Source organism: Aulonocara stuartgranti (assembly GCF_965226115.1).
Source record: "Aulonocara stuartgranti genome assembly, chromosome: 6".
Taxonomy (NCBI): domain Eukaryota; kingdom Metazoa; phylum Chordata; class Actinopteri; order Cichliformes; family Cichlidae; genus Aulonocara; species Aulonocara stuartgranti.
In genome coordinates, this window is record NC_138944.1 from 19443016 (window position 1) to 19456594 (window position 13579).

At 38.7% G+C, this 13579-nt stretch overlaps 1 protein-coding gene across 1 annotated transcript; it reads left to right on the plus strand.

The window, feature by feature from the left end:
- Positions 1-1083: 1083 nt before the first annotated feature.
- On the plus strand, positions 1084-11473 carry wfs1a (Wolfram syndrome 1a (wolframin)). The gene is made up of 12 exons (XM_082535713.1): positions 1084-1254; positions 1672-2232; positions 4494-4573; positions 6149-6293; positions 6369-6542; positions 6812-6892; positions 6976-7115; positions 7263-7400; positions 7496-7741; positions 8438-8716; positions 9941-10104; positions 10284-11473. The coding sequence occupies exons 2-12, from the start codon at positions 1677-1679 to the stop codon at positions 11467-11469; spliced, it is 3189 nt and encodes a 1062-aa protein (XP_082391839.1). The 5' UTR covers positions 1084-1254; positions 1672-1676; the 3' UTR covers positions 11470-11473.
- Positions 11474-13579: the final 2106 nt, after the last annotated feature.

The window sequence follows — 13579 nt, forward strand, 5'->3', positions numbered from 1 at the left end:
TCCTGCCCTTGGGTGAAGAAGCATCCTTTGTGTAGTGTATCAGTTCAGCTACAATTGTGATTATCTCAGCGACATATTTTCAAGGCACAAAACAAAGAGTTCTTACATTAGTGAAATCTGAAACAAACCATTTGGCCTTCAACAGGCGTCTAAAAGATTAAGAAACTAATGTAGCTGAGGGAGTGATCTCTGTGGTATTTCAACCTTGTACCAGCCTGTGATTCTCACACATCAATTCTTGGGTCAAAGAGAAAAACACTGAAACAAAGGGGCCTTATTGAATGACAGAGTTTTCCTGCATAATGTCACTATAAAACAATATCCAGTAAATGCTACCATGGTACTAAAATACCTAACAATTATTATTATTATTATTATTATTATTATTATTATGTATTTGTCCTCTTTAGTATACTGATACAAGTGTTTCTCTACTACATGCCTCATAATGATCAACTACACTGATGTAAAATCCTGTCTCTCCTTAATGAAATAATGAAAGGATCATAAATCCTCGTCTAATAGAACATCGGGTATTAATAACAATACACATTTACTTTTGAAGTAACCGAGAGATGGTAAACAGGTATACATAAGAATCTCCTATTTTAATTCATATGCGATTGTGTTTGTATCTGATGATTACAGCAATTGTGACTTATATAATTATCTTGGTTTTATTTATTAGTCATTTTAATGATTTCTATTTTACTTTCACAGCATCTCAGGGTGCAGGATCGCTGTCCTCTGCCATATGGAAAAGACACAATCGATTAAGTGTAGGCCCGTAGCGTTTGATCTGGGACCCCGTAATCTACTTACATGTGTCTACTGCTCTAGCTATAGCTAAAATAACTGTACGTCCAGGCTTGAACTTTAAAGCAAGACCTCAAGTTTGTTTGTTTTTTCTTTTTAAAATTGGAAGTGCATTGGGGAAATGTTTAAAGAATCGCCATAAAACATCCGCAAAGCATCTGTCACAGGTTTAAAAAGCTAAAAACCAATCAGGTAAGCTGTTCCTTTGACGGACATTTGCAGTCCTTGCAGTGCGAGAGCCTGTTTTAAGAGGGCGGGCCACAAAGTTGTGGCGTCGTTTATAGCCCAGAGTTTGACGGCAGCGAGCAAGTGTGCGTCTCTGGTTACTCGGGGCTGTTTGGTGAGGATTAATCTGGAACATGGAATACACACTCAACATTCAAATCCAGGAGGGTGATTGTCTTGAATCCTAAAGAAATCTGCTCATTTAGTAAACAGGTAATGATTATTGCTTTACTGTATGTCATCATAGCGCAGTTTTAATGTTGAAGATTTGCTCTAGTTACTGACGTTCCGAGTTCTCCTGTTGCCTGTTACTTCATGTCAGTCCCTGCTTGCTGCTCTGATGCTTTAATGCGGAGTAATTACAGTACTTTCCCAAAGCACCTCTCATTTACCTTGCGTTTTCTCAAATTTTTATGCTGTTGTATATTTTTTTAATTAGCCTTTTTCTTGCTTTGCACTTTTAGCCTGCTTTATGTAAGAATTTGTTAAGTTCAAAACTTCAATGAGAAGATCTGTTGTTATGGACGTAAAATGTCTGTAGGTGAATCCATCAAATTCTGTAACAGGGAGTTCAGAAAGTTCACTACCCAGCTAAAATATACATTTTCTCTCACCCTGTTTTTATTTTAGGAGAGATGGAGAAGGATTTGTCATCAACACCAACTAGTGTCAACGTCCAGGGGTCGAGCCCTGTCCTGGATATGCCCTCTTGTCCATCCCCCATGCAAATTCCTCTTACACCCATCTCCAGTAACCTCTCTGCTTCTCCCACTCAGCATGAAAAATCACCAACCTCTCTGGAACCCAGAAAATTACCCAGTTCTTCGCCACCATCTACACATACTACCGCTAAACAGATGGATCCCCCCCTTTCCTTAGACAAGTCAAAGCCCTTATCTCCTGCTGTGTCTCCTAGCTCTACATGTAAAACCGTTTCTACTAATCCCTCCCTTAGTGCTCCGATCAGAACACCCCTACCAGCTTCTCTCACCCTTGCTGACCCTCAAACTTCCACAATTTCACTCACTTCCGACCTCACATCTGCCTCCTCAACAGCTACTTCCACCACGGCTTCCACATCTTCATCCATGGCCTCCGCAAAACGCACTTTTGCTTCCATGGCCAAACGGGTAATCATACAGGAAAGACTTAGAAAAGCTGAGGAAGAGGATGCCTTTGATGAAGAGGATGGTAAGAATAGTTTCATTCAAATTGAGGGATTAAATGACAGATTTTGAAGGTTCAGTGCTGCTGAGAGGATGTCATAGACCAGTTGCTGTGTTAAGGTGATAAGCCTTCTGCATGCTTTGGAATGTCTTTTCATGTAACCCTGTCCCGAGGAAAACACAACTCTTGTCAAGAATCCAGAATGCAGATCCACTTTGGCTTCCTTTGTTTACTCATTTGAATACCGTGCTGTAAAACATTTTGGGATGCTTTTTTTCCCAGTGAATTAAACACAATAATCGAAATAATGCAAAAGGCTTTTACTTAAATATCTCAGCAACTTGTTATGGCTTGCATTTAAATCTGTAGGGCATTACACAGGGACATTATGACTTTGGTAGTCTAAAACTCTAATATGAGGTTCAAATCTATGAAACAATATTAGTTGCGTTGCCGTGGAATTTTGTGCACAAAGTCATGTCCCCTCATTGATAGAAATAATACACCTTTTTCATTGTACATCATGATATGTTTCATGTATCACAATAAATATTTTATCTGTCAAGTGCACTAATTTTATAACCTCACTTCCAAAAGTTGGGAAGGTGTAAATGCAGTTTTAAGAAGAATGCAATGATTTCCAAATCACATAAACTCCATATTTCGTGGAAAAATATACAAAGGCAATCTGTAAAATGCTGAAACTGAAGAAATTGTATTGTCATTGAAAAAATATGAATTTTGCAACAGAAAAGTTAAACAGAAGTTGCTCATTGTTTAATAAGTCAATTTTACAGCCTAAATTTGGTTGGTTAGCAGCATCACTGGTTTAAAAATGTCTGCCAAGAGTAACAATAGGAAGGGTTCAGCACTCTCTGAAAGTTTAAATATGCAAAAAAGTATTACTATTTAAAGTTTATTCTATAAAAAAACAAAGCACAAAAAGAATTTGATTGTGTCATTGTACACTCAAAAATTAACACTCGCGTTCATTAATTCTCTCTGGCACAGATTCAACAAGGTGCTGGAAACATTCTACAAAAATTTTGGTCCATTTTAAAATGACAGCATCATGAAGGTGATGCGGATTTGTTGGCAGCATAACAATAAAGTGAATTTCCTGCCCCATCACATCCCATAACTGCTCTGCTGGATGTAGACCTGGTGACTGTGGGGCCCATTTGGATACACTGAACTTATTGTCATGTTCAAGACACCACCCGTTTGAGTTTCCTGACATGGTGTTTTATCCTGCTGGAAGCAGCATTTTTTTTTTTTTAACCCTACAAGAAGATGGCTAACATTGTTAGCAACAATGTGTTTAAACTATGCTCAGTTGATACTAAGGAGTCTACAGTGTGTCAAGAAAATATCCTCCCTAAACCTTGGTACAATAAAAAATGCATTGTACTTTCATGTTGCATATATCAAAATCTGACCCCACTATCCAAATGTCATAGCAGAAGTCAAGACTCCTCAGACCAGGCAATGTTTTTCCAATTTTTGTGTTGTCTGGTTTTGGTAAGTATGTGGGAATTATAGCCTCAGTTTCCTGTTCTTAGCTGACAGAAGTGGCACCTATTGTGGTCTTCTGCTGTGGTAATCCATCTGCTTCGGGGTTTAATGTGTTCTCAGAGATACTCTCCCTTGCATACCTTGTTTGTGAAAGTAAATATTGAGTCTCCTAACTGTCTCCTGTCTCCTAACTGTCAGCTTAAAGCAGTATGGCCATCTTTCTCAGACCTCTGGTAACAACAAGGCATTTTTGCCAAAAGAACTGCTGCTCACTGGATATTTACTCTTTTTCAGACCATTCATAGGAAACCCTAGAGATGACTGTGTGGGAAAGTCCCAGTAGATCAGACTGTATAATCAGATTTTTATGTATAATAATAAAACTGTTCATAATGTACATTTTCCTTAAGTACTTTAGAAAACCGACACTCTTGTCTCATTGACATTTTGTGGTATTTCAATATATTCCATAGCTGTTGGAATTGAAAACAAGATCCTGGCTTCACCAGTTGGAGATCTGCTATGCGTGATAAGCTGTGACATTTGAAATGCAGTAAGGGCTAAAGTTGAAGAGTGTCAAGCCCTTTTCTTAATGGACAGCGGGGGGACAGTTATGAAACTTTTACAGCTGACAAGTGCTGTGAGGTAAAAACTGGGCACGGTGTTGCTGGAAGCTTTGAGGTTTTGTCAAAAAGTTATTGGCAGTTAATTAAAATTGATATACATGATTTTTTTTTTTTTATTAAGACATATTGTGTCCTCTCCTGCAGATGAAGAACCAGAGGAAGACGTGTCTGTGGAGCAGCTTGAGGAGAAGGCCATAGGCGGTGATGCCAGAGCTCAGGCCCGTGTAAGTGAAAGCACATGCACAGACATGCACAGACAGGCTCTTGGCATTGTTTTCAGTCCTGCAAGCTGACTCAGTCTGGTTTTCAGCATGTGCCTATTTTGGGCCACTTGGAAGATGATCCCACAATTTCAGTGTGACACACTAATATACTGTCATACTTACAAATCATTAAGAAGTGTAAAAGTTAAAGCATACTGTAGCATGTACTGCTGCTGTATAAATAACAATGCAAAATTCACACTCTGTTTACTCCATGTTGTCTGCCAGCGCAAACAAATTCAAGGGTGGTAGAAGTGACATTCCCAAGTGTCTTGTCAACATTTGGTTCAACATTCTCTTGCCAGATGTCATGTATTTGCACATACCCACTGTCTAAATAAGGAGAGGGTGTGCATATCTAAGAGAACACATGCAAACCTGAGACCATATCAGTACAGCAGCTGGATGCTGAGAAGCATTGGTAGGCTTTCCATTTGTGCATTATGGTATCCCAATAGGCAAGATACACATTATAATATTTACAGTACTGTCCAATACTCCAATTCAAAGCTTTATTTTATTTTAAAAACATTTTGTCACTCTAGCAATTAAAATAAGTTTTATGATGGTATTTTCTTTGTTTGTCTGATAGACACAGGAATACACAACTGCAGAACCATTAAAAACGAAGACACATCTGATTCCACACAAATAGGGACATTTAATAATAACTGAGTGAGAGGGAAGTTTATGAAATGACAGTTAATATTAGAAAGCAGTCACTTGATATGCCACAGGGGCCACTGCTGCCCCTGTTAGTTAGACATGACGAATGCCCCGACGGCTACAGAAACAGAAAATAATACATTCTGAAGTCATGTGTTCTTGGTGCATTATATGAACTTTACTATGAACTGTTTTGAATGGAGCTCACAAACAAGTGTAAATCCAATAATCCTTGAGGATTGTTCAAAATAACAAGAGAGCTACTGGAAATACAAGTTCCTGTTTAATTACATTTTTGTGCCACTGCAGATTAATTTTGATGACAGTGAATGTCGTAGCTGGAGGTGTTGCTTTTTTTTCATCTGTCTCTCCCATTTTTTTCATAATATTAATATTTTAGGAATACCCTCAGGGAAGTTCTTAAGCTTTAGCACAAACGTTCACTTGATCTCAAAAATGAAATTATTATTATTTGGTTACTAAAATTCAGAGGTCAGTGTGACCTCACGTAACACATTTTTGGCCATAACATGCATACACCAATTATGACCAAAACACTTCACATACATTTTTAATGGGATAAAATTAATATGCGATTCTGTTTCTGTCCAAAATACAAAAGAAGCTCAGCTATGATTTCACTATGGCATAATGTTTTATGATAACACTTTTTGGGGCATTGTTCACTGCTGTATCTTGGGAGCTAGCAAAAAGATTGTAGTAGACATACAGTTTTGGACATACACGATTTTTTGTAGTTTTGCCTTTAACACCACAGTATAACAAGCTTGCTTAAATACATATCCATGCATGCAGTACATTAAGTAAGCTGAAATAATCTGGCCCTTTTACCTCTCCTCTGTCTTTCAGCTTGGTCAGCACTACTTGGGTCTTGCTAAAGAGAAGGATAGTGAAACAAATAATCTGCTGGCTGTTAACTGGCTTGTTAAAGCAGCGAAACAGGGAAGAAGGGGTGCAGCAAAAGCCCTGCAGCGCTGCTGGATCCAGAAAAAAGGTTCATTTAACACAAGTATCACATGTGTTAAAGTCTTTATGTTTCTGTTCTATAACTTAAGCTCACTTCCACTAGGAATCACTCCAGAGAATGAGGCTGATGTCCGCAGGTTGTCGACAGAGAGTAAGTTTGAGCTGGCAGTACGCAAAGCAGCCATGCTGATGTACTGGAAGCTAAACCCAGACAGGAAGAAGAAGGTGACTGTATCTGAGATGCTGGAAAATGTCAACCAGGTGAATGCAGTTCCAGGTAGGAGAGACAAACTCAGCCACAGATATTTTGATAAATTCATCATTAAAAAGTATTAACTATTTTTGAATGGTGAAAATAATGCTGCATGATGTACTAGTGGCTATACCTAGAAGGATTTAGTATGCTGTTATGCAATAGCTGTCACTACTGCTGGAAATATGAGATGCCCCTGTGTGATTTTAATATTTGCAGCTGTTACAATGAATAGTTTCATGTTACCAGCTTTCATCCAGCTCAATGGTGGTGTGGTCATTTCTCACCAACAGGTGGCACTGCAAGCAGCAAGGTTCCTGTCCCAACTTCGAATCAAGCCCAGAAAGTGTTGGGGAGCATGGTCAGCAAAGAATGTAGGTATCCAGAGAGGGTGGAGGAGCGGACCAGAAACTATATTGCATCTCCACCTGTAATTATATCTCTCTTTATCTCTTAGCCAGTCAGATGGTGGACCTGGATGAGTTTGTTGAGATGACTAAGAACTATGCACAGGGTATTGCCCCGGCTACTCCCAAGAATGGCAGCCAAGTCTCAGCCACAACTGAAAGCCCTGCACTTCATGACAGTCGTACAGGGGTAAAAAAAAAAAAAAAAAAAGAAAAGAAAAGAAAAGAAAAAAAGGTTTACACTTTACATAAGCAGAAATAAACTGTTACTTGAACATAGTTTATTTGATACAGCATGGCTGTGAATGTGTTTGTGTTTGCAACTGTGTTTTTAAAGCACAAGGCTGAGTCAGTCTCATCAGGATGCAAGAAGTCAAACAAGAGTGCCTGGAGTTTTGGCCGAAGTGGGATGATGCTGCACACTAGTGAGACCGGAGCCTTTAGAAGGGCCATGGACATGAAGTCACAATTAATAGTACCTGTTACCTCATTATTATTTCACATTTTAATAGTCTTTTAAATGTGTTGATATTCTCTGTTCATCTTCATATCCGTCTCTCTTCTCCTCAGATGCTGCAGTACCCACTGCATGCAGTTGTTGAGATAAAGGAGCATCTTGTTGATTGGGCATCACGGGCCGGTGTCCAGTGGCTGAGCACAATCATTCCAACGCAACACGTCAATGCTCTCATTTTCTTCTTCATCATCAGCAACTTGACGGTGGATCTGTTTGCTTTTGTTATCCCTCTGCTTGTCTTCTACCTCTCCTTCATCGCCATGATCATTTGCACGCTGCGTATTTTCCAGAGGACAAAGGTGAGCATTTCCTTTCAGTTTCATTTAGTAATTTTCACACAGTTAGCAGGACTGTCAGAACCCTGAAAGTTTACATGAAAGTTTATGAAACAAAGTAATTTCTACTGTAAATGTGCATTTATTTTTGCATTTCTCCTTAATCAATGAAATTATGTAGTGCTCAACCAATTTATTACACCACAACCAATGTAAGGTTTATGCTAAATCTGCCCTACATTAACAGTACTGGTAATTATCAAATTACCAGTAAAAAAAAATACCACAATCAGTATTTTTAATGCAAAAATATAATTATTGTTTCAAATTTACTGTGTTGCTAAAAGTTGCTTTTTATGCTAAATGCTTTTTATTCTGCAAACTTAGTATTTCTGACCCCAAAGATACAAAAAAAAAGGGACACAATCTCAGATTTAAAATTTGCAGCACATTAAAAAAATTCAACCAACCTCAATCCACTTTGAATGCCTATAAATCAGAAAATATTTATAGCATGAATGTAAACTTTGCGGACGACATTTTTGTACAAAAAAGTCAGCTAATGCTAAATGGGATAGGTGAGAATATGTTTTCTGTTGTTGTTGTTTTTTTTTTTTCTTTAATTTGTTTGATATTGAATTTCAGTCTAAATACCCTGCATTTAAATTTCTTTGGAGTGCTTTGCTTCCTTTCACTTGTAAACTTTCCCCCTTTTTCTAGACCTGGGAGAACTTTAGTGCCCTGACATCTCTGCTGACACGGTTTGAACCTGGCCTTGATGTGGAGCAAGCAGAGACAAACTTTGGCTGGAACAACCTTGAACCGTACCTCTATTTTATCTTCTCCGTCTTCTTTGTAATTTTCTCCTTCCCTGTAGCAGACAAGAATTGGATCCCCTGCTCTGAGCTCTCGACTGTGGCCATCTTCTTTACTGCTGTCAGCTACCACAGCCTCAGCCCAAATGCCACAGCATATGCACGCCGGGCAATGGTTATAGAGGTCAATTGACTGAGTGATTGAATGATCAGAATTACTGTCTTGCCTGTTGCTAAGTATAATTTACACTAATAATATTGCTGCTTAATTAATCATTTCATTCTTAATGAAATGATTTGGAATTTCTAGGAAACCACTTGTTTGCCTTCTGTCATAAAAACGTGTAGCAGCAACATGACATTGATAACAGAGAAAAAATATTTTTGTAAATACTGGGAAATCTCAGATTTGGGAGTTGAAGTTTTATTTTGCCTTGTAAAACCAGAGTTTGACATAATTTTCTAGTAATGCCTTTTTTAGGCATAAGTTGCATAATTAGCCTGATAGTGACCACATGCTTTCATTCACTCGTTGTTGTGTACGCTGTGTGGCAGGCAGAGGTAGGACCCAAAAGCAGGACTCAGACACAAAGGGATCAACTGAAAGACGCAGCTGAGACTATTTAACCACAAGGGTACTAACAACCAAAAACTCAGAAATTAGCAACTAGGAACTATAAACTGGTAACAAACAACTAGGAGATTAAAACTAGGAATTAACAAGTAAAACATGGCACACATGGCAAACAGGGACAACACGACAATGTGCAGTGGAAGAGAGAGGACTTAAATACACACATGATAACGAGAGGATGGGACACAATGAGAACTAATACAGACAAACAGGACAAGAGAAGCAAAACTTAACAAACTGTACACACTACGAGAGACTGTCAAAATAAAACAGGAAGTACAATAACCACACAGACAAAGACTAAGAAACAAGTGTTTGACACTGGGACCAGGGGAGAAACAGACATGGGAACAAAACTGACTGAGGAGACAGAAAAGAAATACTAAACACGGAGATAAGAGTAAAACAAACATGAAGACAAGTCTGATAAAACAGTCTGTGGAACATAGGAGAGGCATGGAAACAGAACCTGAAGACTAGATGGCAAAACTAAGGCCAGAAACTACAAGTATTACACAAAACAGAAAAACAACTAAAAGAACCAGAACTACGGATATAAACTAAACCATAGAATGGGTTAAAGGGTTTTTATGTGTACTTAACCTCAGTTTTATGAATGGAAAACATGCAATGCTGTTGTGCAAGGTTTTAACAAATGTCGACAAAAATCTCTTTCCTATTTATAATCTTAATGTTTTTATGACAGTGAAATAAAACAGCCTTCTCCAAGTTAATCAAAACCTCTGTTGTGTCCTTGCATTTGGTTTAATCCAGATGGCATCATCTCTCTGTTGCCTGACGCAGTTCTTGCCACAGAACATGACGGCGCTTCATTTACTGGGACGCACCTTCGCCACTCTGCCACTGGGGGAGTCTGTGGTGCTGAAGCTCAGTCTCCCCTGCTTGCTTTATGTTTACCTGTTCTATCTGTTCTTCAGGTAAGAAAGATTTGGACAAACTGAAATATTGATTACTTATATTAGTAAAATTCTCAAACTGGTCTTACTCCTGTCTGCCGTGTTGTTTTATTCTATGTTAAAATGACAGATTTACTCTTCAGACACTTAAAGTAATCTCAGAACTTTTTACCCCCTCCTTTTTGTTTCTCCTTCCTTAGCATGGCGAGGTTGCGTGGTTTCCGGGGAACTTACTGCTTCCTGGTTCCGTATCTTGTGTGCTTCATGTGGTGCGAGTTCTCAATGGTCCTCCTCCAGAATTCCACTGTTGTGGGTCTAATCCGCACTTGTGTGGCTTACTTTCTCTTCCTGTTTGCCTTGCCTGTTCTGGCATTTGGTCTCGCCACCATGCTCTTCATCCAAGTGTTTAAGTGGTTCCTCGAGCTAGAACTGACAAAGATGATTGTGACTCTGGTAATATGTGCGATCCCTGTCACCTTGCGGCTGTGGACGCGGTTCAGCACGTCCATTCTGGATGTCTTTCGCTCACTGACTCATCGGGGTCCAGTCAAACTCATTTTACTCTGCATCTCCATGGTCCTTCTATTCTTCTCTGTCTATGTGTACCATGCAGAAGGTGAGAAGGTGTACAACTCCACCCTTACTTGGAGTCAGTATGGCCAGGTTTGTGGGCCTCCTGCTTGGGAAACCAAAGGCATAGCCCAGACACAAATCTTCTGTAGCCACCTGAATGGACACAGAGTCACCTGGACTGGGTGCTTCAAGCAAGTCCGTGTGGCTGAAACAGAGAATGGGGCACAGTCTGTGATCAACATGTTGCCGGTGTTTGTGGGAGATTGGCTGCGCTGCTTGTACGGTGAGACCTATCCCAAATGTGAGCCAAAGAATGCCGCAGTTGCAAATCTGACAGCTGCAGATTTGACAGCCAGTTCTGCATCAGGGCCTGTTTCACTGCCAATCCTCCTTCTATCGCAAGATGAGGAAGAACTGTGTCAGCTCAAGGCTCTGGCTAAACATACCTGCCATGTCAAGCGTTTCGACAGCTACCGCTTTGAAGTGACAGTGGGAATGATCCAGGATGAACGTGGAGAGAGAGAGGACCCAGCCAGAGATATAGTCCTAATGGCGACTCATGAGTTCAGACAGGTGCTTCTAAATCTGAGCCCTGGTAATAAGGTGGAGTTTAGCACCAAACTGGAGGGACGTCTAGGAGCCAGAGCTCCAGCCTTTGAGTTGAAAGCTATCCACTGTCTTGACTGTCCTTCTTCAGTGCTCACTGGAGGCAGGCAGGTGAAAATAGAGAGAAACTGGAGACGTACCACAATGAAAGCCCTGAAGTTTGCATTTGATTTTTTCTTTTCCCCATTTTTGTCAGCAAAAATTTAAAACTAGTAATTAAAAGTAGAAATAAAATAACCTATTTGAGTCTCTCCAGAACATCATCTTGTTTCTTATGATGTTAGTCTAGAAGCACTGATGCAATTAAAATAGTATTTTTTTAATTGGATGGATCTATAAAGTTTGTGTTCCTGTGCATTAGTTTATGCAGATCCTACTTTTACTTCATCTACAGCAGTTCAAGAATCGTCAGACACCAACTTTGGCAAGACTCATGATCTGTTTTATTTTCAAATCCATTTTATGTCTAGCTAGAGTTAAACTTATACACACACAACCTAATATATAATAATATGTTATAATATAGTTATAAAGAACTGGAAGATTGCTGTAATTTGATGGTATCCAGCTGTATGCAAGAAGGTTAATGCTGGGTGCTGTTCTCCTTTGAATACCTAGAAAACTGCACATTTGTTGAAAACAAAATAGCGACTGAGTAGATTTTATATCTGCCTTTGTATTTAGAAATTTATCTAGAAATATAGTGTATGGTTAAGATATTTGCATTTGTATTCTGTTTATATTTGTGCATTTTCAAATGCATATTTAAATATTTTTATGGAAATATATGACACAAATTTAGTGATAATATATATGCATTTCTGGCTTCCTCTGTTAGGCAATATTTTATGATGTTGTCTTTAAACTTCCTGGTCTTAACTTTAATTTTAGCATCAGATTTTCCTGTCTCTCAAGCTATGATGCACATGCAGTCATTTTGAAAAGCCAGCATAAAACTTTCATCAAGGGGGGGTTGCAGTAAACTTGCAGATTTTTGTATTACACATATCAAAATGCATCAAATGTGGTGCTGTGGATTATACACAGATATCTACACTTTGGTCTGATCTGTTTCTCATCAAGACATCGTTCCAGAAGTCTTGTGGTTTGCCCAGATGCAGATCTGCAAACTTAAACTGTGCTGACATCTTGTTTTTAGAGGAAGAGCCTTTCTCCTGGAACCCCTTCTACCCAAGTTGTACTTTTTATAAATTTACTATCATGAACTTTAACATATTCAGGCCTATAGAGGCTAAGATATAGTGCTTGTTGTTCTTGTAGGTGATCTGAGAGTTACACAGTGTGACTTTGGAGTGAATTTGCTGGGGCATCCCCTCATTGGAAGATTGTGGCATTTTGTTAACACACATGAGAATGCTCCAGCCCAGAAAACTGCCAAAACCTCTGCTTTTATAGAAGTGCTCACTTGCTGATGATCAATAACCAGACGCAAATAAGGTTGAACTTTGTGCAGTTCTGTGAAAACTTTCGTTATCACATTAACACACACTAGACCTCCTTTTATGGTATTTCTCAAATGTATGCAAATGACAAATTTAAGACACACCATGTTCATTCCATAACAATTAAGAATTACCAGGAATGTTTAAAACGTGTTGTTTCACTGAGTTGAACACAATATTGGTTCAAGTTAAGAGACCATTTTGTTTACAGAATCCGAACCTTTAAAGAAAAACAGTTTTTATCTCAAAATTTGCCAGTTTGGAATTTGACTGAAGAAAGAGGTACTAAAGAAAATATTGTACACATAATTAAAATAAGCCCTGTGAAAGATTGGCGATGTGCCCAGAGTGTATCGCCACCTCTCAACCCTAAGCTCCATAAGCTCCAGCAGCCCTGAATTGGATACGTGGAAGAAGATGGATGGACGGATAGTTAAAATAACAGTAATGAATGATTAATTTATTTTTGAAATGGGGGTTTTCCTAGCTATCTGGTTTACACAGTACAGTAATGCAGTGGTGGTGTATGAAAAGCTTTACACATAAACACTATCAATCTGTAACCTCAATGCTCGTGTGGTTTACAATTGCTGACGTTGAGCCTCGACACTGTAAATGTGAGTGCCTTTTTTTTTTCCACTGGTGGAGTTAAATGGGGTGTCTATTAAAATGCTTGAATTGGGGGGGAAAAATCTCTTGTGAAAGGTTTTATTCAGATTAATATATATTTTTTATATATATTTCTTTTTTGGTGATGAGACAAAAAGCAGAATCTATTAAATGAGGACAGACATTAAAATGAAATCCAACACATTTTTGTTAGATTTTATGTTATTTTATTAATGCACATTCCT